The 26,842-nt window shown below is 42.6% G+C and overlaps 2 protein-coding genes across 5 annotated transcripts; one reads left to right on the top strand and one right to left on the bottom strand.

The window, feature by feature from the left end:
• Positions 1–21,535, bottom strand: ERMARD (ER membrane associated RNA degradation). Of its 4 annotated transcripts, none has more exons than XM_083732417.1 (19): positions 21,442–21,535; positions 19,708–19,876; positions 18,622–18,761; positions 17,804–17,905; positions 14,874–14,963; positions 13,077–13,174; positions 12,556–12,692; positions 11,645–11,759; positions 9,986–10,088; positions 9,155–9,184; positions 8,479–8,547; positions 7,491–7,661; positions 5,825–5,908; positions 5,092–5,171; positions 4,321–4,449; positions 3,326–3,535; positions 2,088–2,201; positions 1,322–1,594; positions 1–713 (listed from the first exon to the last, which is right to left on the bottom strand). In XM_083732417.1, exons 1-18 carry the CDS (start codon positions 21,445–21,447, stop codon positions 1,432–1,434), a joined length of 2,010 nt encoding a protein of 669 aa, XP_083588543.1. In that variant the 5' UTR covers positions 21,448–21,535; the 3' UTR covers positions 1–713; positions 1,322–1,431. The 4 variants fall into 4 exon arrangements, with proteins under 4 accessions (XP_083588543.1, XP_083588544.1, XP_083588545.1 ...); XM_083732418.1 differs by lacking the exon at positions 21,442–21,535 and adding an exon at positions 21,267–21,383; XM_083732419.1 differs by lacking the exon at positions 2,088–2,201.
• Positions 21,536–21,561: 26 nt separating this feature from the next.
• DYNLT2 (dynein light chain Tctex-type 2) lies at positions 21,562–25,745 on the top strand. The gene is made up of 4 exons (XM_083732844.1): positions 21,562–21,702; positions 22,567–22,776; positions 23,475–23,633; positions 25,531–25,745. Exons 1-4 carry the CDS (start codon positions 21,622–21,624, stop codon positions 25,639–25,641), a joined length of 561 nt encoding a protein of 186 aa, XP_083588970.1. The 5' UTR covers positions 21,562–21,621; the 3' UTR covers positions 25,642–25,745.
• Positions 25,746–26,842: the final 1,097 nt, after the last annotated feature.

The following is a 26,842-nucleotide window of genomic DNA, read 5'->3' as shown; positions in this document are numbered from 1 at the left end:
TTTGAGAGAGAAACATGACTTGATTTCTTCCAGCACAAGAAAACAAAAGAAATTGAACATAGTGGTATTCCATTTTAAATTTGCAGGGGGGTGGGAAACATCCCTGTGAGGAAGGTCTATAGAATGTGAAGAAGCATTTGTCACCATTTGGGCAGGAACAGATGCAAAGGTGAAAAACTGCGATGTTATTTAAGTTATGCAACACTGCCACCTTGTGCTTATTCCTGTTAATTGCAGCTGTACCTTAATAGGCAAGATATATGACAAAGCAGGATTCACAAGGCTAGCTGTCAACAGATGCTGTAGAAGAGTGAACCTTTCCTTTGGTCAACAGGAATTAAACTAATATTGAATTTTAAAAATACAAAATCAATTTTTTATATACTAATCAAACAGTGGAAAAAGCAAAGAGGGACAGCATATGTCATGTTTGCCTTCTGGTGGTACTTTGTTTCTCTCAACTCATCCACTCCAAAGGCAAGATAAAAAACAAAATCAAGGGAGTTCATTAAGAGAAATTTTAAAATGTGTCTTACACTCCTCTGAGTTGGCAGAATACATTCAAGTTATTATAAAATACATTGCAGAGCAAATGAACAGTACTGTGAAAAAGGAGGAGTCAGGCTGATTCCCAGTTCTGGCTCGGTTAACATGTTCTTGGTCCACAAAATGTGATTATTCATCCTAATGGGAAAAAGACATGGTGTGATGGCCTGGGAATCCGATTCAGAGGCTGAACCGCAGGAATCCGAGCCTGCACATGAGTCCCCGCCTCCAGGGCCGGCTGAACTGGGGCAGGGCCTTGGATCTGAAGCACCTGCACCTGTGCCGGATCCTCAGGAGCAGGCACCAGGTGATTCCACTCTAGCTCCAGAGGTGATTAAGGACACAGTGCCTACAGGTGCACCTCTCCCGGCCCTGCCAGAGGCAGGTGAGTCTCCCCCTGGGTCCAGTAACTCCCCAGCCTCTCCTGAGCTGCAGAGGCTCAGGGCAGAGAGGCGGAGGGAACTGGTTTCTCCCAGGAGGAGTGCTCGCCTTAAGGCCAGGAGAGGCGGGTCTCCTGGGGGCCGGGACCGCCCCTGGCCTCAGAGAAGATAAAGGCCAGTCAGCCCGGTCCCAGGTTGTGGGAGCAATGTCGTTGAGTACCTGCTCCTGCCCGGACCCAGACCTGACCCTCCAGTGTTCCTGTCCCCGCCCGGCTTCCTGCTTCGGACCTCGCCCCGCTCCTTGTGGACTGTTTCCAGGCTAGTGACCCAGGACCGGACTTTGACTATGTCAACGGTAACCTTCCCCCCGGGACCAGCAGACACCTCCTGCAGACTGCTGCTGGTTGTTAACTTTGGGCAATGTGAACTCGGGGCAGGTGTAGAATCTGGTCAGACATGTCCATTAACCTTAAAGTTGTAAAGGTCTAATGAGGCATTACATTCATTAGGAATTAGCCAACTGCACAAGCAACTGCTGCTTCCCTAAGAAAGTTCTGATTTTTAGCAAAGCGTTCTGCGTAAGCTCTGTCGCTTCTTCCCATTTATTTTTTTCCGGGCTTGTGTAAGTCACCAGATTCTCCGTGTACTTCAAGATCACCTTTAGAAACCTGTGTGGAAGAGGAAATACAATTATGACACCAAAAAGGAAAGCCCTTTTCAAAAACCACCAGACATTAAAATATATTGTCAAACAGATGCTTTCCCTGGAAATGCCATCATTGCATCGCTTTTGCAGTTGCAGAAAGACAATTCTGAACCACACTGCCCCCTTCCAGGGGCTGCAATTTGTAAAGGCGGGGAGGAAACACCCAGTCATGTTAAATGCAGTCACGCATTTAAAGCAACATCTTTATTCCAGGTCCTTTTGGAAGCCCGAACAACAACTAAGAGGTGTAGTGTACTGAGATACTGGTGGTACCACCTTCTTCCTGCTCCAGAATGCTGAAAGGTGTAGTGAAGAGTGCTGCCAACTCATTCTTCATATTGCAGCTGATTAAGGAATGTCAAGGATTACAAATCACTAGGTGGAAACAGTCAGATAATAATCAGTGGTTGAAAGGAGCTTTGTGTATTACTTGACTAAAGCTAGAATGTACTCACTTTAGGTAATGTTGATATCCAGGAGTGTTCTGTTCACCAGCAGTATGGACATGGATTAGTTCCAGCGTAATCAAGATTAAAATTAGTTGCAAGACTGGAGATAGAAATTTAATACTAGAAGAAGAAAAAATATTTGAAAACAAAAGCCTTAGGAACAATTAAGCCAATGAGAAAACATATTGCTATACTGTTCTTCTTGCTGTTTTTAATTCACTGCCCCATGAGGAGTCTCCAAGCAGCGTACAAATTTTAAGAAAGTAACAAATGCAATAAAAACTATAAAACTCTATAAAGCAGTGACAAGCATATAAGTTATACTTTTTATGTGGTGCTGGAAGGATGTTAATGTCAAATAGGTTAAATGGATTAAGTGAAGGTTATGTTAGCCTGCAACACCTGGATCAAGCCACTCAGCCAGGAGAGATTTTCTGCTGTTTGCTAACTGACAATCTCTCTTTCTTTCCCCTCAGATCTCTGCCTCCTTGTATCCTTTTAGTTAGGACGCAGGTGGCGCTGTGGGTTAAAGCCTCAGCGCCTAGGACTTGCCGATCAAAAGGTCGGCGGTTCGAATCCCTGCGGCAGGGTGTGCTCCCGCTGCTCGGTCCCAGCGCCTGCCAACCTAGCAGTTCGAAAGCACCTCCCGGTGCAAGTAGATAAATAGGGACCGCTTACCAGTGGGAAGGTAAACGGCGTTTCCGTGTGCTGCGCTGGCTCACCAGATGCAGCTTTGTCACGCTGGCCACGTGACCCGGAAGTGTCTCCGGACAGCGCTGGCCCCTGGCCTCTTAAGTGAGATGGGCGCACAACCCCAGAGTCTGTCAAGACTGGCCCATACGGGCAGGGGTACCTTTACCTTTACCTATCTGCCCTGGAGATACTTTCAGCATCAGTCAGAAACACAGAGAATTCTTGCAGAACGCAAGCTTCATTTATTAGCTTATCTCTGTGTTACATTTATTGTATAGGAATCTAGACTACATCAGTTGCATTTAGGCCCCATCAAAATCACGTCCCACTTTCATTTTCAGCAAGATTAAGCAAGTCTGGATGTAGTCTTTGCGATATATATATATGCACATGTGTATATGAATACAGATCTAGAATATTACACACACTCATTCTGTCTATTTCTCTCTCTCTTGTAATACTTGAGATCTGTTTAACAAATTGTTTATTTTGAAAATATTTTCAATTACATATTCACTCCCATTCCTTCAAAAGTAAAGAAGAAACCCCACCTCCTTCTCATGCGCAGATAGTTGTGCCTCTGGCGTGATCTCAGCGATTTGTTTGTCCACTGCTTGTACCTGGTTTCACAAGTGGAAATGACTTGACATGACACTTGTTGGCACTGGTTGCTTATCTGACGAAGCACCACGACAATCTCCAGGACAGATCGTGGACAAAAGAGGACATGAAGATGCTTGCTGCAGAGATCAGCCAATAACCTAAATAAAAAAATATATCATTTCTTCAGTGATCTTTTAGCTGCTGTAAAACAGAACTAATGTTCAGCCTGATTGCCATAAATGCAAGCTAATTCTAGTGCAAACTACATCCATGGGCTATAAAAAGAGGCAAACCGATTGTTTCTTACAAATTAAAGAAATTTGAAGAAATAATCACATTTGCCTCTTTTATAATAAATGGGTACTGTTTGCCATCGATGCCAGCTAATTCCACCTGCATGATCTATTCCATCTATATAATCAGATAGAATGTTGGGACTTGAAGGACATGCTAAGCTGTGGCTAATCTAAAAGGGTCATGGGAGCTTCCAATCCCCTCCTTGTGGCTATGCTGTGGAGGAGGAGAAGGAAGGGGGACCATGCAAGCTCAGGGATGCTGGGCTTATTCTTGTAATGCTAGACTGTGGTTTACTGTCATATATGAATGTAGCCAAACCATAGTTTACAATCTTTGTTTGGAGGGATCATTAAAGCCAGTTTGCTGGTCCAGTTGCTATGGCAAACCCTGACACACCAAGAAGAGTTCTTGTAAGCTCTGCATCTGAGGCATGTGCAGGAAAGGACGGAGCATGTGCTTGAAAGACTGGAGAACAGAGCATCTGAACATGGGCATTATGGCTCAAACTTATCTCATGAGGCAGTCCCTATATTTAATAGACATGGAACTCCAGAGCTGACAAAATGTATCACCACAAAGGTAAGTCATAGGACTACGGTGTATTTTCAGATTTGACAAAAAGCAGTGAAGGTGTTACAGAACTTACTTCTCAGTTATAACCTCCTCCACAGGATCACCTAGAAGTCCGATACTGCGAGACAAGTAGGGTTGTAGCTGAGATAAAATATCGGTAGTCGCAAACATACAAGGAACATCATCAGTATCTTTTTCTGACCTTAAAAACAAAAGAAAACCAAGATATTAATGACCACTCTCAGAATCTTATTTGAGAGCTCTTCAAATATATATTGCTTAGAACAAAAAGAGCTATCGAATAAATAGTAATTCTATTTTTGCGTGACCTCAAATCAACCAATATATTCTTGGGTGTGTTATCCTTGGTTATCTCCCAAATTCTAAGATGATGAAATGCTAGACTGTGATGCTGATTGAGGTGGTGGCCTGGTTTTTTGTTTTGTTTTGTTTTGTTTTGTTTTGTTTTAAAAAGGTTATACAGTCTTGCTGCTTTAACTCACTCAAGATTTCCCTACCATGGTCACAGACAGGAGTGTCTTTCAGCATGACAGGTTGGGAACTCCAAAGGTTCTAAATGTTTGGATGCATTGTCTGTTGATACAATCACTTGCTTTCACAGTGATCTGCCATGAGCCCTCAAGATAAGATGGGACAGACAACCTAAACGCATACATATATTCAAACTAACCAAATGTCTTGCTCATCAGTTACCTCCACATTTGAATCTTTGTACAGCAGTCTAGAATTATGTAAAAAGGAAGAAGGGTTTGCAAGAAAGCGTAGACTGACACCCCAACATACACCTCTAACCATAAAAAGGAGCAGGAGAAACAGGCATTACCATCCAATTTCTTGAACTTGCTCTTCAGGCATTATAGGAAGAACAGACCATGAATGAATGCTTTTTATGCACTTCAGTACCTAGAAAGTGAAAAAGAGATCTATAAATAATTCCCCTCCCTTCTGACAGAAGTAGATGAAATTTGCAGGTCTATTAGCCCAAAGGCTACAGTTTTCATTGCTCCTGCCCCCCCCCCCCCCCATTCCACATCTCCACAAAAGGTCCCCTGATCTTCAGGACTGGCTTTTTAGGTAATGTTGAGGCATACAGTATGAAGAGATCAGAAAGCCTCATTCTGAGAGTTTTGGTTCTTAGAATTCAGCCCAACGCTTTTATTTGCCATTGACTTTTTAGCAGACCTTCCTAACCTGAAGTCACATGTGATATGAATCCATTCCTGATTAAACTTCTCTGACAGTCTATAACTTTCAACTGGGCTCTTTTGGTGTTGTCAAACAGTGATTTAGCACACAAACCTATTCTGTATGCACATGTTTGAGTTTCCTACTAACTTTGACAGGACGGATGAAAGTGCATCTTCCCCCCTCCCCCGCCCCAAAATATGGAACTGTACTTTACCCATCACAGAGCTCTAATCCCCAGGACTGGGGGAAGCAATGTGCTTTAATTGCATGGTGTGGATGTGACCAATGGCTATTTTTCAGTCTATTTAAAAGCTCAAGAGAGATAAACTCACTAATGAACGACAAAGAGGATGATAAAGGCAATATACCTGCTTCTTAAGTTGGGCTATTGGATGAAATTGGGAACAATAGCAATCTGCACAGCTCATAAGTGGTTTTAGGAATGAGTGTTCCTGGTTTGAAAATAAATTAAAATTCATGGTTAAAATGTAAATATATTTTGAATTATTTTCTGTAGATAGTACTGCAATCAATTCCACTGAGGCTAACTGTACTGTACTTAACAATGGTAAGGTATTGGATGAAGTTGGATCCAGACTTGTGCTCACTGGAGTTCTGCTTTTGCTGGAGGAAATGAGGGGTGAGAAGTGACCTTTGTTGATTCCTCCTTTCCCCTGCAGACCCCTGTACCCCAGAAAAGCATGGAAGGCGATGTCAAGAATCAATGAAAACTGCTCCTCTTCCTCCAGTGAGAAGCCTTTGCTAGATCCCAGTTCTCTCCATGGATACAGGAGCCTTTCCTGTCAGAGGGAGCAAGTCTGGATCCAACCTAGGATGCTTTATATACAAAAATATATAAGAAAATAAAGGTATCAATTACTATGCACTGCCCTGGATTCTGATGAAACCTACACATGCAGATGAGTGGTTTCCAACACGAAACTACTCCTTCCTGTGGATCAACCATGTTTGGAACAAAAATGGGCATAATGCATCTGTGACTGGATCTCCCATGTTTGGTTTTGAAATAACCTTTCAAGTAGGTATGGGTGGGTTAAGATTTTGGGCAGACTAAGGCTGTTGGGAATAGTTAACCCTTTCCCTCCATTTTCCCCAATCTAAATCATCCTTTGTTTTCACTGCGGAAGGGCTAATAGCTTGGGGAGGGGCAGCATGAGTGAAAAGGGTTAAAGATCCCATATCCCAGGCCCATTTTGATCATAGATCTGTTTCAGTATTTACAGATCTAGTAATATAAGCCAGAATGAATGGATGAAGAGCAAGCTGAAAAACCCTGCATGCTAAAGAATAAAAGAAATAAAAACCATTTGACAGAAATATTAGGACGGCAGAACAGGGATGGCTCCTATCTTTCCAATGTTAAGATAGCTTACATAATGTAAGCTATCTACAGCATGGTCATCCTCAATTTGCTGCCCTCCAGATGTTTTGGAGTACAGTTCCCATCAGGCCACTGGCCTCGAATGGTAGCAGCTGTAGTCCAAAATATGTGGATGGCCCCAGGTTCGGGAAGGTTGGTCTATACTACAGCTGTAGCTCATTGGCCACAATCCAAAGAGGCCCATGCATTTCTTTAGGGAAGGCTTCCTCAAACTCGGCCCTCCAGATGTTTTTGGCCTACAACTCCCATAGTGGGACCAGTGGTCAGGGATGATGGGAACTGTAGTCTCAAAACATCTGGAGGTCCGAGTTTGAGGAAGCCTGCTTTAAGGACACAGAGGGATTGCCAAGTTTCTCTTCTGGAAGTAGCTCCTCATACAAAATCAGAATCTACTCAGGAGGGTCTCCTGACCTTCCGAAGTAACATTTTAGGGAATGTGACAGACGAGTTGTAAAAAGTGGAACCATGCATGGTACTTTGGATCCTGCTCACTCTGCCCATAAAAGAAATGCCTGTAAGTCATATGATAGAGGGATAAGATAGTCTTCAAATCCAGATTTTTCCGGATTTTGGGTATAAGGAAGCATCGGTTTAACATAAATAGGTCTTGCTGCACCAAAACTGGCCCCTACCTTGACTGCAGCTATGTCACCTTTGGAAAATCTCCACAGGAGGGTAATAGAAAATGCAAGAATCGAATTGGCTATTTCTCTCGGGAAGACATTCAAGCTGCTCTCTCCATGGCTCAGATGATCTCTGACACGTGGGCCTTCTTGGTGGTTCAAGAAATCCCAAAGAAATTCCTACAAAAAACAAGACAAGTAGTGTGAAATGTAAAAAGAAAAGAAAAAGCCCTTCTATGTAGGCAAGGTGCTTTTGATATGTAGAAAAGCGTTTCTAGATCCAATCCAGAGAGGGTGGAAATAAAACCAGAGCAAACATTTGTTTGCTTCCCTTCGACAAGAGCAAAATCCTACTGGAAGTTAAGTTTCTGATATGATGATTATGAAAATCTGCTCATTTGAGAACTCATTATTTCTCATTGTTCAATTGCTTAGAGCTGCCAGAGCACATGCCAACTTGTTTGCAGATCTGCAAATGGAGAATAGTCTCTTATACAACATTAATCCCTTTTAATATTAGGATGCAACATACAAAATCCCTGTTGAATAGTTTCAAAACCAGTATTGGTTTTGAATACCTGTCAGTATTGCTGACTTCATTATCATCATTTAATGTATTTTTTCCATACTAAAGCATTCTAATGATCTTTTAATTCTATCCATGCTGCAAATATTCAGCACTGAACTGCTTACTTCATAGAGAATATAAGTTTAGGTACTTGAGTCCTACAGTATTTAAAGAGTTACTTATACCTTAGCGCTGCATGAATTAACATAATACTGAATTAACATTATAAAAATTAACATTGTGCTCACCCAAGATTGCCCAGCCGTGTTGGAAGTGTGAGTTGCCTTATTACAAAATACCCACAAGTGCAGTCCTATGCAATGTCAACTCAGAAGTAAGCTCTACTGGCACTTATTAGTCAATAATTGAGGCCTAGAAAGCTATGGGCTTTTCATTTTAAATTCAATAAGCCAAAATCCATCATCTTACCATTGCTGATTCACCAAGAACTAAAGGAAGCTGATTGGCTTCTTCATTATGCAACTGTTTTGCTAGCATCTAGATATAAAAAATAGAATCAAATGTCAAATAACCCAAAGCACTGAAGACTGCCAGACTATTTTGTTAATATAAAGCTTTATAACTAAGACATCCTGCATTTAAAAAAATAATCTTTTTTTTTTTAATAATTAGAACGTCATTTTCTTAAAAACCTTGCTACTTCAACCAACCAACTATAGTATCATGTCTAAAGGTAAATGGTAAAGGACCCCTGGACAGTTAAGTTCAGTCAAAGGTTGCAGTGCTCATCTCACTTTCAGGCCGAGGGAGCCGGTGTTTGTCCAGACAGCTTTCTGGGTCATGTGGCCAGCAGGACTAAACCACATCTGGCACACAGAAGACCATGACAAGTGTCAGAGCGCATGGAAATGCTGTTTACCTTCCTGCCACAGCAGTACCTATTTATCTACTTGCACTGGTGTGCTTTTGAACTTCTAGGTTAGTAGGAGCTGGGACAGAGCAACAGGAGCTCACCCCATTGCGGGGATTCAAACCACCGACCTTCTGATTGGCAAGCTCAAGAGGCTCAGTGGTTTAGACCACAGTGCCATCCGCATCCCTAGTATCATGTCACGTACTCCAATGAACCACATGGTCAACTTACCTCATCGAAAGTGGTATAAAGAGAAGATGACTAGAAAAGAGAAAATAAAAATGTCACTGCTGTTTAATTTCTGGAGGGAAAATACAAGTTGATTTAAATTAAGTCATACTCTGGCAACATTCACACAATAATTTAAAGTGCTATGATACCACTTTAAACAGTTGTAGCGTCGCCCAAAGAATTCTGGGAGCTGTAGTTCATTAAGCGTGATGAGAGTTGCTGCGAGACCCCTATTCCCCTCCAAGACAATTTCCACAAGACTCTTAATAATGAACAAATCAAAATAAAATTGCTCACTATCCCAGCGCTCAGCTGATTTTTACCCTCTATTAAGGGGAAACTGTGGTTCAAGCTAACCAGAATCTGTGCACTGAGGAAGGGGCTAGGCAGGGTGTGTGATCTCATCCTTCATTCCTGGCTGCCAAACTACGGTTTATCAAGCTGGGAACTGTACAATCAAACTGGACCATTATGTGGTACCAGTTAATAACAGATGTGACTAGAGGTGGGTTTTTTTTAGAAGTGACCAACAAGGGGGGGGGGGGGGGAATTACCTCAGCCGTCATTGTAAACAATTAAAATTATTAGTAGGACTGGAATGACACTTGTAGTTTAATGTTGGACTATGGTTGTAATGGAGATTTAATAGAATTGAATTAATAGAGAAGATGCAGAAAGAAAAAAGTTAACATAAGGACCCACAAAGGTGAGGAGGGAAGTCCTTAGGAATTTATGGAATTCTCTTTTGGTTTTGGTTGTGTGACAATTGTTTGTAAATTTTAAAATCTGAAAATTAAATGGTTTTTTTAAAAAAGAAAAAGGAAAAATTACCTCAGCCGTCATTAGTCTGCTAGGACATTTATTAACTTTTGTGAAAAGCAACCTAAGTCCACTCTCCAGCTGAGGTAGTAACAGTATAACACAGTCTGCATATCTGAAAGAAATATTACAGCGAGATTTATTTCCACTACACATTTCTCTTCTTTCATGAAAATATGAACTTAACAAGCCTGATTCAGGCTGGATATTGTTGTCTCAGATATTTGAAATAAAGGCACAAGGAGCGGAAGCAGTATGCAATCACAGGGATAGGGGGTGAGTGAGTGAACAGCAGTGTTTACTCATTTCTACAGCTATTTTATGAGGGTTCCCATTCTTTGGGGGGCACATTTTCCCATAGCAAACATTTAGTGAGACCACCTTAAGACTTCCTCTTGACAAAATTCCAAATGTGTTCATCAGCCCCCAAAGACTGGGAACCCCTGCTATAGCCTTTGGTTTCAGAGAAGCCTAGAAGGCTGGGCAGTGCCGGATTTACGTATAAACTAAACAAGCTATAACTTAGGGCCCCACTCTCTTGGCCCCCCCCAAAAAAAAAATTAAAGGAAAAAACCACTGGATGTACATTTGCAAAATATAAGATAAAAAACAAATAAAATAAAAACTACAAAAGTATTTTGTGTTGTGTAGGCTCCTATGATGTAAGTAATGGGCCCTGCCTGCTAGCCTGCTCCCTTAAATATCACAGGTTTGCTCATTTCTATATATATGATGCCTGCATTCTGCATGGACTGGTTGCATGGCAACATGTGCAAATGGCTTTAGATGCCTATTAGGTCCATAAATTACCATACAGCATACATTCAACACAAAAAACAGTGACAATTTGTTGTTGACAAAGGACAGCTGGACATATAAAGGGCCCCATTAACTTCAGTAGCTTAGGGCCTCATCAAACCTAAATCCAGCTCTGAGCCTGGGGCATCCAAGCGGCTGCTTGAGGAAATGGGGAAACTCTTTGCCTCTGCACTCTGTCCCTGGGCACTCTGGACTTAAATATCAAGGGAGCATTTTTACATCAAAGTATTTCAAAGGAGACCTTGATGGTGCAGAACCCTGTGCGACCTCTTTGTGGAAAGCAAGAGCTGCTTTCATGATAGCACTGAAGCTCAGTGGTATAGCATTTGCTTCGCAGGTAGGAGGTTTGAGACTGTCCTCCGACATCCCTAGGTAGTGCTGAGAAGGGCTCTCCCTTGGAAACCCTTGAGAGCTGCTTCAGGGCAGTGTAGACATGAGAAAGCTAGATGGCCCAATCTTCTGACTCAGTAGTAGGCAGATTCCTATGTTCCCATAGTAGGGTAGTCATAGCTCTTACATATCACGTTTCATTGCTTGGGATACTTGAATGTGGCAACCGATGACAAACAGGCAAACAAAGCCTGCAAATTGAACAGATGGTGCCCAGGATCCTAAAATAAATAAATCCAGTGCTTTTTTTCCTATAAAAAAACAATGTTTAGGGGTACTCTCATTTTCCTACTCATATTGAAATACTGCCCCTCAATGAAGCCAAACTTAGGTTCACAAAATGTTTAGGGGTATGCGTACCCCTGCCTCCCCCCAGAAAAAAGCCCTGAATAAATCTGTGCTTTAACTGGTTTTATAGATATTTCAAAAAAGAAAACTAGGAAAAAATGCTACACTTCTTACCTGCATTGTCTAAATGACGATAGTGCAGTAATCCAAAAAGGCAACATTGTTCTTAATACAATATTTGATTTGATTACTAATTCATCAGCCAAGGACAACAATTCATGATTAAGATCTACAAGCAACAGAAAAGAACTTGGGGTATAAAACTTTGTCACCTTGGATGGGAGTAACAAGACGTGTTAAATTTGACCTTGGATGAAGAGGAAATTTGCTGAAGTGAATTTAAGACTGAAAAAAAGAAGAAACGAAGACAAACCATTTCTTCCTAGACCTCAACCACCAGAGAAAGATCTGTAGCCTAACAGCTTTTCAGTTAAATATGTAGAAACATTTCAAAGTTAAATGGTGAGCTCTAATATTGCTGCTCAGTGAGGCCCATAGCAAAGAAACGAGAAGTGGCACCTTACCGCTGCATTAATGATGCATATATATTAGTGAAAATAACCTACAAAAAAGCCTATTAGTGGAGTCTGCCTTTACAAAGTGCACTGAAATGCTGCTGATTTAAAAAAAACCAAACTCTTTGCAAACTGAAACAAAAATGGAGAACTGAACTTAAGAATGGAATAATGAAAAATTGAGAGGAACTGAAATAGACAGATTCATCCATCTGTAGGCTTAGATGGTTCCCAAGCTTAAATGGTCACTAGATCTTAAAAATGCATGCTAGAACAGCATGGTTTTTAAATGTCTGAGGTTTTCTTAAATCTGGACAGGACTGTGTCAGGTGCACACTGGCATTTTCCTTACAACAGATTTCTTAACACCCAGTACCCAACTTGCACCCATAAACCTGGTTTTCCACAAAGACTGAAGTCTCTGGATCTGGGCAAAACAGAAAATGTTCAAAAAGCATAATACATCCGAGTAAACCTTTACAAATGGTGAGCTGCAACAAACATGCTCACCTGGAAAAACGTGCAGCTCTTTCAAGTTGCTGAAAGATACGTAAGGTCGATGAACTAAAGTAGACTGAGTTTGCTGGAGGTAAGTCTTTAGCAGTTGTCCCAATCCTGCCGTTAAACAAAGCAGCATAGAGGAATATCTAGGCAAATTATGATATACAATAAAATTAGAAACGTCCAGAACAGGCTTTGCCAACCTAGTGCCCCTCCAGATGTTGATGGACTACAACTTCCCTTAGCCCCAGACAGCACACAGGTGGGCGAAGGCTGATCTAGAAACACACTGTTAAAACATCTCCCAAGCAATAGTGTGTAGGAAACTTAAAGAGTAAGGCTGCAATCCTGCTCTCAGTTCAGGTGCTTTGTATCTTCAATGGGATATGAGCAGCCTAATCCTCTGCAGGACAGCGGACTCATCCAGCATTCTTCCAGCGGTGCAACTGTGTTCCTGCTATGACCAGTAAGAAAGAAACAACTCACCCCACAAAAAATCCCATCCACAAATAAATAACTTGCAGCCTTACTTCACAGGAATTTCCTGGGGTGAAGCAAATCCATGCCACAGAATATTACGAAGATTGAGACCATCTGGAGATCCAACAAACACTCTGAGAACATTCATCTAATTTTAACAAAATATAAATAATAATAATAATAATAATAATAATAATAATAATAATAATTTTTTATTTATACCCCGCCCTCCCCAGCCAAGGCCGGGCTCAGAGCGGCTTACAAGCAATAATAAAAACAAGATGAATGGTTACAACTTAAAAACAAAAATAAAATACATTAAAATAATGGAACATTAAAATATTAAAATGTAGCCTCATCGCAGGAGGAGAAGGAAAAGAAAGGGGGAAAAAAGAGAGAGAGGGGGAGGGAATCAAATTGGCTCCAAGCCAAAGGCCAGGCGGAACAACTCTGTCTTACAGGCCCTGCGGAAAGAAATCAGATCCTGCAGGGCCCTGGTCTCATGAGGCAGAGCGTTCCACCAGGCCGGAACCAGAGTTGAAAAGGCCCTGGCTCTGGTCAAAGCCAATCTAACTTCCTTAGGGCCTGGGACCACTAGGGTGTTGTTATTTATGGACCTTGAGGCTCTCCGTGGGGCATACCAGGAGAGGCGGTCCCATAGGTACGAGGGTCCTAGGCCGTGAAGGGCTTTAAAGGTCAAAAGCAGCACCTTAAATCTGACCCTGTACTCCACCGGGAGCCAGTGCAGCTTGAAAAGCACTGGGTGAATATGCTCCCATGGCAGAGACCCCGTGAGGAGCCTCGCTGCAGCATTCTGTACCCGCTGGAGTTTCTGGGACAGCTTCAAGGGCAGCCCCGCATAGAGCGAATTACAGTAGTCAAGCCTGGAGATGACCGTCGCATGGATCACTGTGGCCAGGTCGGGGCGGGAAAGGTAAGGGACCAACTGCTTGATGCGGCGAAGGTGGAAAAATGTCGCCTTGGCTGTTGCTGTAACTTGCGCCTCCATGGAAAGGGAGGCATCAAGGATTACACCCAAACTCTTAACGGAAGGCAATGGCACTAATTGGGCCCCCGCAAGAGAAGGGAGTTGGTCCCTCATCCCCATGCCATCCCGACCTAGCCATATAGGAAACGGATTCAAACTTTGACATAACATCAGTGTCATGGATTGGAGGAGAGGGGCTGCTCTGGACATACAAACAGCTCTAGATTTTTAAGGACCTTGGACAGGCTATTGCTGGTGTGCATGCCGCCCCCAGAGAGCTGAATGAGACAAATAGATGCTGTCACTTTGGCCTCCAAGTGGTGGTACTACTGCAGCCTCCAATTTGCATTTGTTCCCATCTGAGCACAAAGGCATGGGGCAGCCACCAGTCTCCCTCTCACCTAAGGACTTATATGGCAGTAACAGGGCTGTAATGAGCTGGATTTTGGCCCATCATAGCACTGCTGCCGCTGCGTAACCATTGCTACTTGCTCAGTGTTGCTGTGACAAGCTGGGCTTGCAACTCATTGCAGCTGGGCCACTCCACTGTTGAAGTGGAGGCCGGTGGGTGGGGGAAACGGTAAGGCATCAGCCCTGGCAGGCCCTAGCAAATGTCAGGTGCTGATGTTGGGTTTCAGCACACCCACAGCTCCTGCCCTCTAAAACCTCTTCACTGGGCACGAAGTAGTAGAAAAGAAGAGCATCATAGGCTCCTAGAAACAATACCAGTCAAAAGGTCTGGAGCTCTCTGCATTCCATAGTAATTTAAGTAGCAAGGACACCGAGAGTCTTAAAACTCAAAATGGACAAAAATTAAAAGCTTGTGAATGAAAATAAACACCACATGCAAGACACTCACCACTGATTGCCCAAAGACTGTGGCAAGTTCCTGAGACACAAGCAAGTCTCGCAGGAGAAAAGGACAGTCTTTGCCAATTAATAAGAACACCTGGAAATCAAAACAAAAGAACACATTTTGCCTTCTCAAAACATGCAAACAAGTAAATTGTTTAAAGCATTGTGCAAAACTTTTCTCTCTTTTCTGTTTAAAAGAATAATCTCAAGTTAAGGCAACTCTGGAAAACAGTCAGTCCCTGGCGTCTCCAGGCAGGGCTGCAAATATCCCAGGTCTAAAATCCTGGAGAGCCATCGCCAGTCAACACAGACAATACTGAACTAGGTGGACCAAGGGCCTGACTCGGTCAGAGAAAGGACAAAGGGAACCTATGTAAACCTTGATTTTATCTGTCAGGAAAGAAGATGTGAATCCTACCCAAGCATCTCTAGCACCAGTCCAAGATTACTGAACATCAATGGATTAAGAACGTACGACTGATGTTCTTGACAAAGGGACAAGTAATGGAAAAGCGGGGAGGGGACATGTAATGCAATCCTAAACAGATTTACTAGTCCCACCGAAACTGGTGGAACTTATTCATTAGTAAAAATGCAATTCTGATGCTCAGTGGCTTTTGCCCAGTCCACAAGTAGTGTAGAGCAGGACTGGGTAAGGAGCATCATCATACATCATCATACATAAAGACAAGGGTCCATTAAACAGTACTTGGCTGAGGATATTCCACAGACATGCTACTTAGTTACCCAGTAGAATCATTAAAAACAAAATCTACAAACCAGGGATCCCAGGTTTTAGTTTTCCATGTCTTGCTGACAAGTTGATCAAAATGAAATTCTTGATGAAGTATGCAGGGATTTTCCATAAGCAACCAAAAGTCTCTCTTTCTTGAACACTCTTTCACACACATGCCCAGACCTTGACTACCAGGGAATGAGTTTAACAATACAGCAAAAAATAAAAACATCCCATCAATCTGAGAGTAGGACATAAAATTAGCAATAGGAGCTTTTGCTTACAGAGCAATATGAAGAAAAAGGACTGAACTGAAACTCAGGAATGTTTCTGAACAAACAAACAAAAAACAAAAAAAAACCCAGCTATTAGCACAGGAAAATAGAAAGAAAAGCAAGATGATTTTAATCTCTTAAAACTTACGAGAAGGGCTCCTTTAAGTGAGTTACTTTTTAATAATCAGAATAGTCCAGCATCCTGTTCTCAAAGTGACCAACCATTCATTGGGTGAAGATGTGGGTTCAGATAGGTAGTCATGTTGGTCTGATGCAGTCAAAATAAAAAATTAAAAAATAGTCCAGTAGCACCTTAGAGACCAACTAAGTTAGTTCTGGGTATAAGTTTTTGTGTGCATGCATGGTATCTGAAGAAGTGTGCATGCACACGAAAGCTTATACCCAGATCTAACTTGGTTGGTTTCTAAGGTGCTACTGGACTATTGTGTAAAGATGTGTTATCTTTTGCCCGTCCTGAATATCTCAACATTGGATGTCTACAAGTTCTAATGCTGTAAGTCCCCAAAGCTGAAACCTTCCTTCAAAGGGGAGTTGCTCCACCCCCTTGATCATTTTGGCTGCCCTTTCCGGAACCATTCATGGAGGCTCTGCACAGGGCAAGCAAAGGGTGTGGGGAGGAAGGGAAATGAGAGGCTAGATATCTCCTCCCTCTGCCCCACCACTGTCAGGAGCTCAGCATACACTTGAGTAGGACCCTGGCAGAGACACATGCCCGACTGGCTTGTTCTCTCCTTTCTGGTCAATTGTTCGAGAGCTTCAAAAGCTTTCTTCAGCCCGAACATCACAGCGACAGATGCCAACCGACAACGGCACACTTAGGGATCCACAGAGTTTGCACATCATGTGTAACAGATCTCGGCAACTCAGCATTTTGGCTAATCTACTTTATTTACATATAAACACACACGGAGCACTGCAACATGGCTCCCTCTCTCTCTAGCATCAGACAGCAATGAGAAAAAGAACAAAGGACAATAGTCCCACTTCACCAAACACAGTACCACAAACATCCTGTCTCCGTCACTTCCCACTCTGTGGAGTCAAAACATATACCATCATGTGATAGACAAAAATCCCATGACTGCAATCATGGAGCAGGAATTCTAACAACCACATCCCCTTTCTTCCAATGTAGCAATCCTAGCCTATTATTCAGAGTACTAAGGGAGGGAATGGGGGAAAGAGGCTGGTCCAGCATCTTCCCTCCACCCCTTGGGTTCACAGTTGCTCCTCCTCATCATGACAGCTAATGTCCCAGGCCCCACTAGCTCCTGCTTCTGGAAGACACAGTGCGATTGGCATGCACCACTGGCATACACATTGCTGCTTATCCAAGATGGTAGGATCCCTTGCTCACATAGGCAACAAGTGACATCCTTGGTTCTTTCTGCAGACACTTCTACAGGTCTGTTTTGCATGTCCCTTTAAGCCACAGTTACACTAAACTATGGTTTAAAAATGTGAATGTGCACAAAACCGCAGCTTCTTACTGTGCTGCCAGCAGCTAAGGTTTGTTCTTGGCTTATCGCTCATGGTTTCTCTGGGCAGAAACAAAGCATGAGCCCCAGTTAATATGTAAAGTTAAGCCATATCATTACTAAGCTGCCAGCAGAATAGCAGGAGAAAGGGAGGAGCGAAGCATCTGTGATTTCAGCAGTGTGTACCAGCAGGTTCACATTTAAACCAGTTTAGTTCAACTATGGTTTAGTGACATGTGAACAAGGTCACAGTAAACATCTGCAAGCAAGCATCTCACAACACTTAAATGTGGAAACCAGCTGGAAATTATATTCAATCTGCAACCTTAAAATTATCAGAGAAAGAAGGGAGACAATGTTCCTTTCAGTGCAAAAAGACCGCATTAACCTAAAGCTTGGCAAAGCCGAAGATTTTAGCACTTACATCACCCAAGGCTCGTTCCAAACATGCTGTAAGCTTCATTAAGCTCAGTGCAATGGCTGTAGCATGTGGACTCTTTATAGCGTCAAACGTTTCAAGAAATACCTACCGTTTGGGAGAAAGGAAAACCAAGGGTATCATGTGGCACAACACGTTTAAAGCGAGATAACAGAACAGCTATGTAAACTTACAAATGCAGTTTAGGTTAATAACAAAAATTCACAAGCATTTCTTTATTACCATTTCAAGTATTACAAAAGGAAAGAGTATTCCCACTCCATAAAGAATAAATTATTTGTATCCTAGCTTAATCTACCCTTTGGAGTTCCCACGCCTTGAAAATTAAACAGGCACCAACACAGTTGAGTTTTTGGCACCTACTGAAGACCTTCCTCTTTTAAGGACCTTTTGAGACAAGATCTTTCCCAGTCTGTATTTGTATTGAGATGTTTTTAAGATGTTATTTACTGCCCTTTGAGAAAGAGGGCAAGATCTAAATTAAATAAATTATCTGTAAATCTCATGTGGAGAGCTACTAAGTTCCACTACAGCAGGCTTCCTCAACCTTGGCCCTCCAGATGTTTTGAGACTACAATTCCCATCATCCCTGACCACTGGTCCTGCTAGCTAGGGATCATGGGAGTTGTAGGCCAAAAAATCTGGAGGGCCAAGGTTGAGGAAGCCTGCACCAAAGCACCACCACAAAAGAGAGTCCAAAAATACATGCAGCTGTGTTGGTCCATGCACATACACACAAGAGGGACAGAAAAAGAGAGGTAAGTAAGAGTCTCTATCTAGCCCTCTGGACTCTTATGTCATACCTCTGAGCAGTTTGTCCACTGGAACCAGATCACAAACTGGCCTTCAAATTGCTCCCTGGTAAGGGATTGTAGATGTGAGTGAAGAGATTCACACAAAGGTCCTAAAGATCTCACACTTTTTACATAATCCACAGTTTGATCTGAAAAACAAAAAAGGAGTGCCTGGTCAAGGAGAGCATCAATAAACTCATGTTCTTATGAAGTATGAACATCCAAAATAAAAGTTTTCCCCTGAATAATTAGTCTCTTCCTTTAAATTCCTGGGAGTTTACCTTAGTGAAGACCTCTCTTGGAAAAATAATATAACTCAGGTGGTTAGGAAGGCCCAACAGAGACTCCATTTTCTCAGGGTCTTGCAAAAGAGCAATGTTAAACAACAATTGATGACCTCCTTCCACAACAGAAACTGTCCTCTCATATTGCATCACAGTGTGGTACGTTGGCTTGACAGCCACGGACAGAAAGTCTTTACAGAGGGTGGTGAACACAGCACATGATATCATGGGCTGTCCCCTGAGCCCGGTAGATGACATTGCAAGGAATCGTTGCCTTTGAAGAGCAAGAAAAATTCTCAGGGATGATTCACACCCCAGCCAGCACCTCTTTAATCTTCTACCCTCGGGCAGGAGATATAGAAGCAGTCATACCAACAGGCTAAAAAACAGTTTCTATCTGTGGGCTGTTAGGCTGCTGAACGGAAAATACTGACTTTGAGGGTTGGTGTGTTGTAAGATTGAGTGTTTGTGGGGGGAGAGGGAGGCTCGGTTAATTTCACTGTACACAGGTTGTACATTGACAATAAAGGTATTATTATTATTATTATTATTATTAATTTTCTAAAGCAGCATCTGTGTAAAAGGAGGACATATTTGTTTGCTATGGTTATATTAACCCTTAATTCCATTAAATTAGCCCAAAATGATTGCCTGAAAACATGTAGATAAGCTCTAGGATCTGCAGTGCAATCCTCTGCATGTGTTTAATTCAAAAGTAAGTTTCACTGTGTCTAATGGGGCCTACACCACAAAACTGTACTTAGGAATTGCAACCTTAGCTAACCAATCCACACACCATTTTAACGCATACCTGGTTCTCCATACTGTATGCGTTCTGTGATTGTTCTCCAGTGTATCTCACCTTTGTCGGACACAATGCTACTAATAGAAAGGTTTGCTTTTATCTCAAATCCAGCTTCACAAACCATATAGTGCACTGTAGGGGAAAGGCAAGTAGAGACTGGATCAACAAGCAGCATCTGAAATGAGAAGTGAAAAATAGTGAAAGTAGTATAAAACAACACAACTACTGTAGTACTCTCTTAAATAGACCCACAACAGGCACAGCTACAACACACCGTAGAACATCAGTATTGTAAATATAAGTTTTTTAAATTGGCATATGGCCAAAATTGCTGCCTTCAGGGGCGGCTAATCTGTGGTCCTCCTGAACTTGTTGCATCCCAACTCCCATCAGCCCCAGCCAGCATGGCAAGTAGTCAAAAATGATGAGAGTTGTAGTCCAGCAATATATGACGGGACAAAGGTTGGCTATCCTACTTTATACCACATTTATGTACTGTCAAACCTCAGCTCCTGAACGCCTCCGTTTTGGAACGTTTCGGCTCCTGAACGCCAAAAACCCAGAAGTGTTCCCGTTTTCGAACATTTTTCAGAAGCCAAACGTCCAACATGGTTTCTGCTTGAGTGCAGGAAGCTCCTGCAGCCAATCGGAAGCCATGCCTCAGTTCTCGAACATTTCAGAAGCCAAATGGGCTTCTGGAACGGATTATGTTTGACAACCAAGGTTTGACTGTACCAACTGTATATGACCACCTTAGAGCACAGTGGGGTTGTCATTCTCCCTGGTTTGTTTGACAGCTCTTGCCGCCGGCTGTTCCAATTCATTTCTGTCTGTGTACGCAGCAGTGGGTGTTGATGGAGCCGAAATCTCTTTACCCTATGCAACTGTTCACAACTTGACTAGAGACTGGATTAGGAACAGCTTAAGAACTGCAGTCGGGACACGGATGGTGCTGTGGGTTAAACCACAGAGCCTAGGACTTGCCGATCAGAAGGTCAAATCCCCATGACGGGGTGAGCTCCCGTTGATCGGTCCCTGCTCCTGCCAACCTAGCAGTTCAAAAGCACGTCAAAGTGCAAGTAGATAAATAGGTACTGCTCTGGCGGGAAGGTAAACGGCGTTTCCGTGCGCTGCTCTGGTTCGCCAGAAGCGACTTAGTCCTGCTGGCCACATGACCCGGAAGCTGAACGCCGGCTCCCTCGGCCAATAAAGCGAGATGAGCCCCGCAACTCCAGAGTCGTCCACGACTGGACCTAATGGTCAGGGGTCCCTTTACCTTTACCTTTAAGAACTGCAGTCAGTCAGTCAGTCAGTCAGTGTGAAGCTGGTTTGAGAAACAACACATCAAACAGTAGCATTTTATAATGAAGTACAAGATGCAGACGCATTTTGCGTAACGTGAGCATGTATTAAAAGTCCAGCCCTGGAAATGCGGTGAGCCACATTTGTGACCCTGGCTTACATCAGCCCTGCAGTGCAGTCCAGTATTATGAGCCCTGCTTTGTAGGAGTCTGTGCTTGGTGTATGTGTGTGTGAACAGCCACCTACTATGCTGATCTCCACACCTGTCAGAAGAAAGCAACTCTGCAGGCAGAGGCAGCTATATACGCCCTCGCCCCTCAGGTGGAGCGCTACAGGTTGCAGCAAGGGGATCGCGAGTTAAATATCCGCCCTCCCGCCCTTGCGCTCTCTTCCCGGACGGAGGGTACGACTCTTCATTTTCTAGCTCTACACACTTACCTCCATTCCTTTCAGCTTCTCTTAGCTCCCGGTCGCTTCTGTCGCGGTTGGTGACGTCACCGAGGAAAGGGAAACCCTTCGAGTAACGCTCGTCCTATCAGGCGGTTTGGTCGGAAAGCTTGTGAGCGGCTGCCGCCCTCCGCCCCGCCCCGTTTTGCCTGAGCGAATACGGACAAAGCCATGGACAAACACAGGAAAAGGCTGAGTAGTACCCCTTCTCACCACTCGGGGGCGTCGAGGAAGCATAGTGAACTGAGTCGGGTAAGCGGCGGGGAGCGCGGCTATCCAAAGTGCGCATGCGCCCTGATTGGTTGAGCTTTCCCGGGCGGAACGTTCTGCCCTGTTCCGCACAATGAGCTTTCCTTGCACTTTCCCTACTGCCATATTTATTGATTGCATTGATTGATCGATTGATCTCACTTTTCGTACATAGTTTTCCTCAGTAAGCCCTGAGATCATCCAGTGAGCTTCATGGCTAAGTGGTGATTTGAGTCCTGATCGACCCACACGCTAACACGTGTTTATTGTGGCGTCAGTGAGATGCTAGCTAGCAGTATTGAGACGCCACAGGTTCTGTCTTTCATGCAACGTGCAGCTTCCCTATACACGACTGCCTTTAGATGGCTCGGGGGTTGGATAATTCCATACCCTCCAACATTTCTCTGATGAGTTTGACCAAACTGCGGGAGGCAGTGGAAGACAAGAGTGCCTGGCGTGCTCTGGTCCATGGGGTCACGAAGAGTCAGACACGACTAAACGACTAAACAACAACAAGGAAAAGCAGGTCATTCCGGGATCAAATCAGAAGCTGAAATGGCTTCTGTAAATACACGATTGTCCCTGGCAAATTAGAGACACTTGGAGGGTCTGGGTGTGCATGCAGCCTCAGTCTACCTCTGCCTGCTACAAACAAAGCTCCCCATTGATTTCAGTGTTGAAAACTGTGGATAAATATGAACATAAACTTTCGCTAAGAAGTTAAGAGTTGACAGTGAATGCCAACTGGACAATTTTGTTACCTTGCCTTATTATTTGATAATGCTTATAACTTTATTATTATTATTATTATTTTGAAGCCTAAAAGTGTGATAACGTGATTCCTAAATTAATTACGGGGCATTCCAGCCTTCACAGATTGGGAGACACAGAGCTTCGAGCCATGAGATTCCAGGTTTTGACCCAGATGATGAGTCTATTACAGATATGACAAGAAATGAGCTCTTGGCGTTCAAGGCTAGTTTTGCAAGACCAAAATATGCGAACACATACAGAATGGAACCCTATAGAAAATGTGAGGCTCATGTAATAAGGAAGAAAGCTGAAGAGATCTTAAAGGTAGAGTTAAGATTTGTTATGACGCACTGGTTCTGCTTCTAAACTTTATACACGGTATACAAACTCACTACTAGCAGTTGCTCAATGCCTCAAAATTTATTTGAGCATGCAAACTGGTGTATAATAGACTATTGTTTACTATAGTAAAGGTATCAGTCTCAGTTTTTTTATTATCTGTTAATATGATGCATTTTGATTTTAAGGAACAATTCAAATGGTCTTGGTTTATGTACAACCTTTGTACTCAAAGAGAATATTTACATGAATTTGAAAACCAGGGCAGGTTACAAAATGCCCTCTTCTGGGCCACCACCACCAGAACTTCTGAGGGCTGTGGAACTACCAAGAGACTTCCCTCTGCTGATCTTAATACCTGAAAGGGTGCAGGAGGTGGTAGTGGACTTTTCCATTTAAAATAAAAGTCTTTGTGCATAAAAATCTGAAGTACACCTTCTAGGAAGAACACTTTGCTTAAGATAGTTTCACTGACTGAGCTAAACAAAATATTTGAATACTGTGTTTGCAAAAATGTACAATATTTAGGATGTGAGTGTTCACTTATGAATATTACAAAAAGAATTTGTAAAATTCATTAGCAGGAGAACTATTGTTATATATATTTGTTAAAGTGAGTGTAAAATTTCAACAGAGGTGTTTTTTATATGAATACCGGCAACTCTGTGTTTAATTCTCAATAGAGCAAACTTCAAGATTTTAAATATGGTGGTCAGAATGGCTCCCTGATATGTATAAGTCTCACCGAAGATTTATTAGCAGCTGTCAAGGATTTGAACTATGACCGTTACAAGTATGTGGTCCAAGTATTTCTTGTGGAAAAGACTGGTCAGTCAATAAATGTGAGTAAAGAAATACACTTGTAACAACCCCTTCCCAAAACCTAACTGCTTAAGAAATCCTTCATTCCTCTGCACCGTAGCTGTGTCGAATAGTGCATCTCAGACGAGAGCTCATCAGGACTACCTGTCTCCTTATGCTCCCTTATGCTCAGGTATTCTGATCACCTTTGGTGTTCCTCCCCCCCCCCCCATGGACACGGGTGGCACTGTGGGTTAAACCACAGAGCCTAGGACTTGCTGATCGGAAGGTTGGCGGTTCGAATCCCTGCGACAGGGTGAGCTCCCGTTGCTCGGTCCCTGCTCCTGCCAACCTAGCAGTTCAAAAGCATGTCAAAGTGCAAGTAGATAAATAGGTACTGCTCCGGCGGGAAGGTAAACGGCGTTTCTGTGCACTGCTCTGGTTCGCCAGAAGCGGCTTAGTCTTGCTGGCCACATGACCAAGCTGTACGCCGGCTCCCTTGGCCAATAAAGCGAGATGAGCGCCGCAACCCCAGAGTCGGGCACGACTGGACCTAATTGTCAGGGGTCCCTTTACCTTTACTATTCTGATCACCTTTGGTGTTCCTCCCCCCCCCCCATGCCCCGATGGCTTTTACCAGGCACTGAGCCTTTCGTGCAGCAGGCTCTGCCTTGTGGGGCTCTTGCCAATAGAGGTTCAGCAGGAGTCATTTTTGCTTGCTTGTAGATGTCTTCTAAAAATTGTATAATTCAGACAGGCCTTTCAAACCCAAGGCTCATTGCCAAGCAGCTCTTACTGATGTGCTTGGCATTTATATTGAAATACTGTGGTTTTTGGTTTGCATACCGCCTTGTAATATTCTATATGAATGTGTGGTTTGTAAAGAAATAAACAATAAACATAAGATAAGTGTTTTTTATAAAATTGCCACCATTTCACCAAAAGAATCAAAGTGGTTTACATCACATACACACACCAAAAACCACCTAAAACATTTAAAACAGATCACCTGTTGATATGCTCTAGTTATATAGAAATATTAAGTTACTTTACTTGATTAGTAAAGCCCATCTAGTCCAGCATTTCGTTTCCAATAGGAGCTAGCTAGATGTATCTGGGAGTTTGCATTCAGATGGTGGCCAGTCTCTGCTGCTTGCTCATTAGTAGCCCCCAGGAATTTGTATTGTATATATTTTAAAGCCATCCCCACATCTTGCAGCGATTCTAGAAATAAATTCCATTCATTACATGCTATATGGAAAAATACTTCCACATTACAGGAGGAAAACATCTCCATGGTCACATCCGTACCATACACATGGTTTCCTGCAGAGATAAACCAGTGTTCCCAGGATTCTTTGGGGGAAGTGATGTGATCTAAATGCATGGTGTGGCTGGGACCCACATCCACCCTCTGTACTGTTACTCTTTCCATAAACGTCTATCAATGTGTCTTTCCCCTGTGTTTTTCTAAATTACCCTAACGTAACTGTGTGATATGTGCCCTTTCCTTTATCTAATTTGTTACAGCAGAAGCTATGAGCCAGAGGTGCACATTGGATCAATTCTTCAAGTTAATGTAAGGCCCATTAGGGCAAATGATTGTATATGGAAACCAAGACATTCATGTATTTTGAGTGCATGTTGCAAAATAATTCCATGAATCTGTGATCAGAATTTAAGATTGTTTGGGCTATTAAAACTACTTTAGCTTGATTTTGGAAATGTATATTAATGCCCATCTGCAAGTGAAATTATTCAAGATCCCTTCTGAAATGCTGGTGCTTGTAATTCACAGATAATTTTGTAAAAAAAAAAAAAAAATTGTCCGTAAAGGAGTTGATCCTTTGTGCAAGATCTCCTGCTGCAAGAAAGGTATTTGTTTTCAAATTTTTGTTGAGCTAATTGGTCAATTATTTTCTCTTTCCCCCACTCTAGATTGCCAGCAGATGGGTCTGGAATGTTGCAAGGGACACCTGGGTTCAAGCTCAACATGAAACTGAGGATTTTGTTATAATAGCTCTGATCATTGCTTGCTATTATGAGTGACTTATCGCAAACAACCACTGTAATAAGAGAACACTCCTGTGGCTCTATACAATCATATGCTATATTTTGCTCAAATAAATGTCATATTGGTTATTCCCCACCCTCCAGACATGCTGCTTGAGTGACTTTAATTCACAGGAGGGTGTTATAACAACTTGGATACTGTTGCATGTCACCCCAATCTCTTGAGTGGTACAAGATTCCAGGGGTTCCAGGCACTTACCCAGGGTTTGATTTCTTTGGCATGAGAGATAGCATGCACTGTGGTGTCTTTATGATATATAGTTTATTTACACATCTATACAACCTGAGCCTAAGATGGAGGGGCTCACAGCACTCACACCCCAAAAGGTCTTGCTTCTCCCAGTCACAGCCTTGGCTTCCAGCAGAAATAGATAGATAGATAGATTCTTTATTGTCATTACACAAGTGCAACATTGCACAAGTGCAACGAAATTGGATAAAATCAAAAATCAAGCATGGATGTGTTGTCTTCTGCCTGCTCCTAGCTCTCAGCTCACAAACAACTGCCCTGGTTACTGTTGTGCACTTTTTATGCTGACTCCTCTTGCATGGTTTGTATACATTTTTCGATTTTTAAAAAAAACCTATTTATGTTCTTCATTTGCTTTATTGTGCAATTTGTCGTGAGAAATGACTGTAACTATCCCATGCACCTATACGGTGCAAACCACTATAGTAGACAAAGAGTCTGAACTGGTGCCAAATTAGTCACATATTTAACTAATATTGCTTTCTAGGCTTATGCTAGAAAACATTTCATAGGTTTTTAAGGTGCCAAAATACTTTTTGTTGCTTTTGCTGCAACAAAGTAACATGAAAGTGTGTCAAGAGTTATGCACAGGAATATGTCATTTTAAAAATTTATACAAATGTTTATATACAACTTGGATAGAAACTATACAGCAAATATAAAATCATAAGGACCTGGCCAACGACATCAAAATACCTGGAGACCCTAGAAATGGTCTCTAGAAATATGGACACAAGATTTTCCATGGGGAGGGCATTCCATGTTGTAGGACCGGCCGCACTAAATGCTTGATTTCCAGTCGATACCATGAGTGCCCCATCCACTCTGGTGACACTAAACAGCATACCTCCTGCAAATCTCTGTCATTGAGCTGGGATATAAGGGCCAATTTTTGCCACCTGTCCAATATAACAACATAAAATAAGT

Source organism: Podarcis gaigeae (assembly GCF_964106915.1).
Source record: "Podarcis gaigeae genome assembly, chromosome: 3".
NCBI lineage: Eukaryota > Metazoa > Chordata > Lepidosauria > Squamata > Lacertidae > Podarcis > Podarcis gaigeae.
This window is presented reverse-complemented; position numbering and strand designations above follow the sequence as displayed.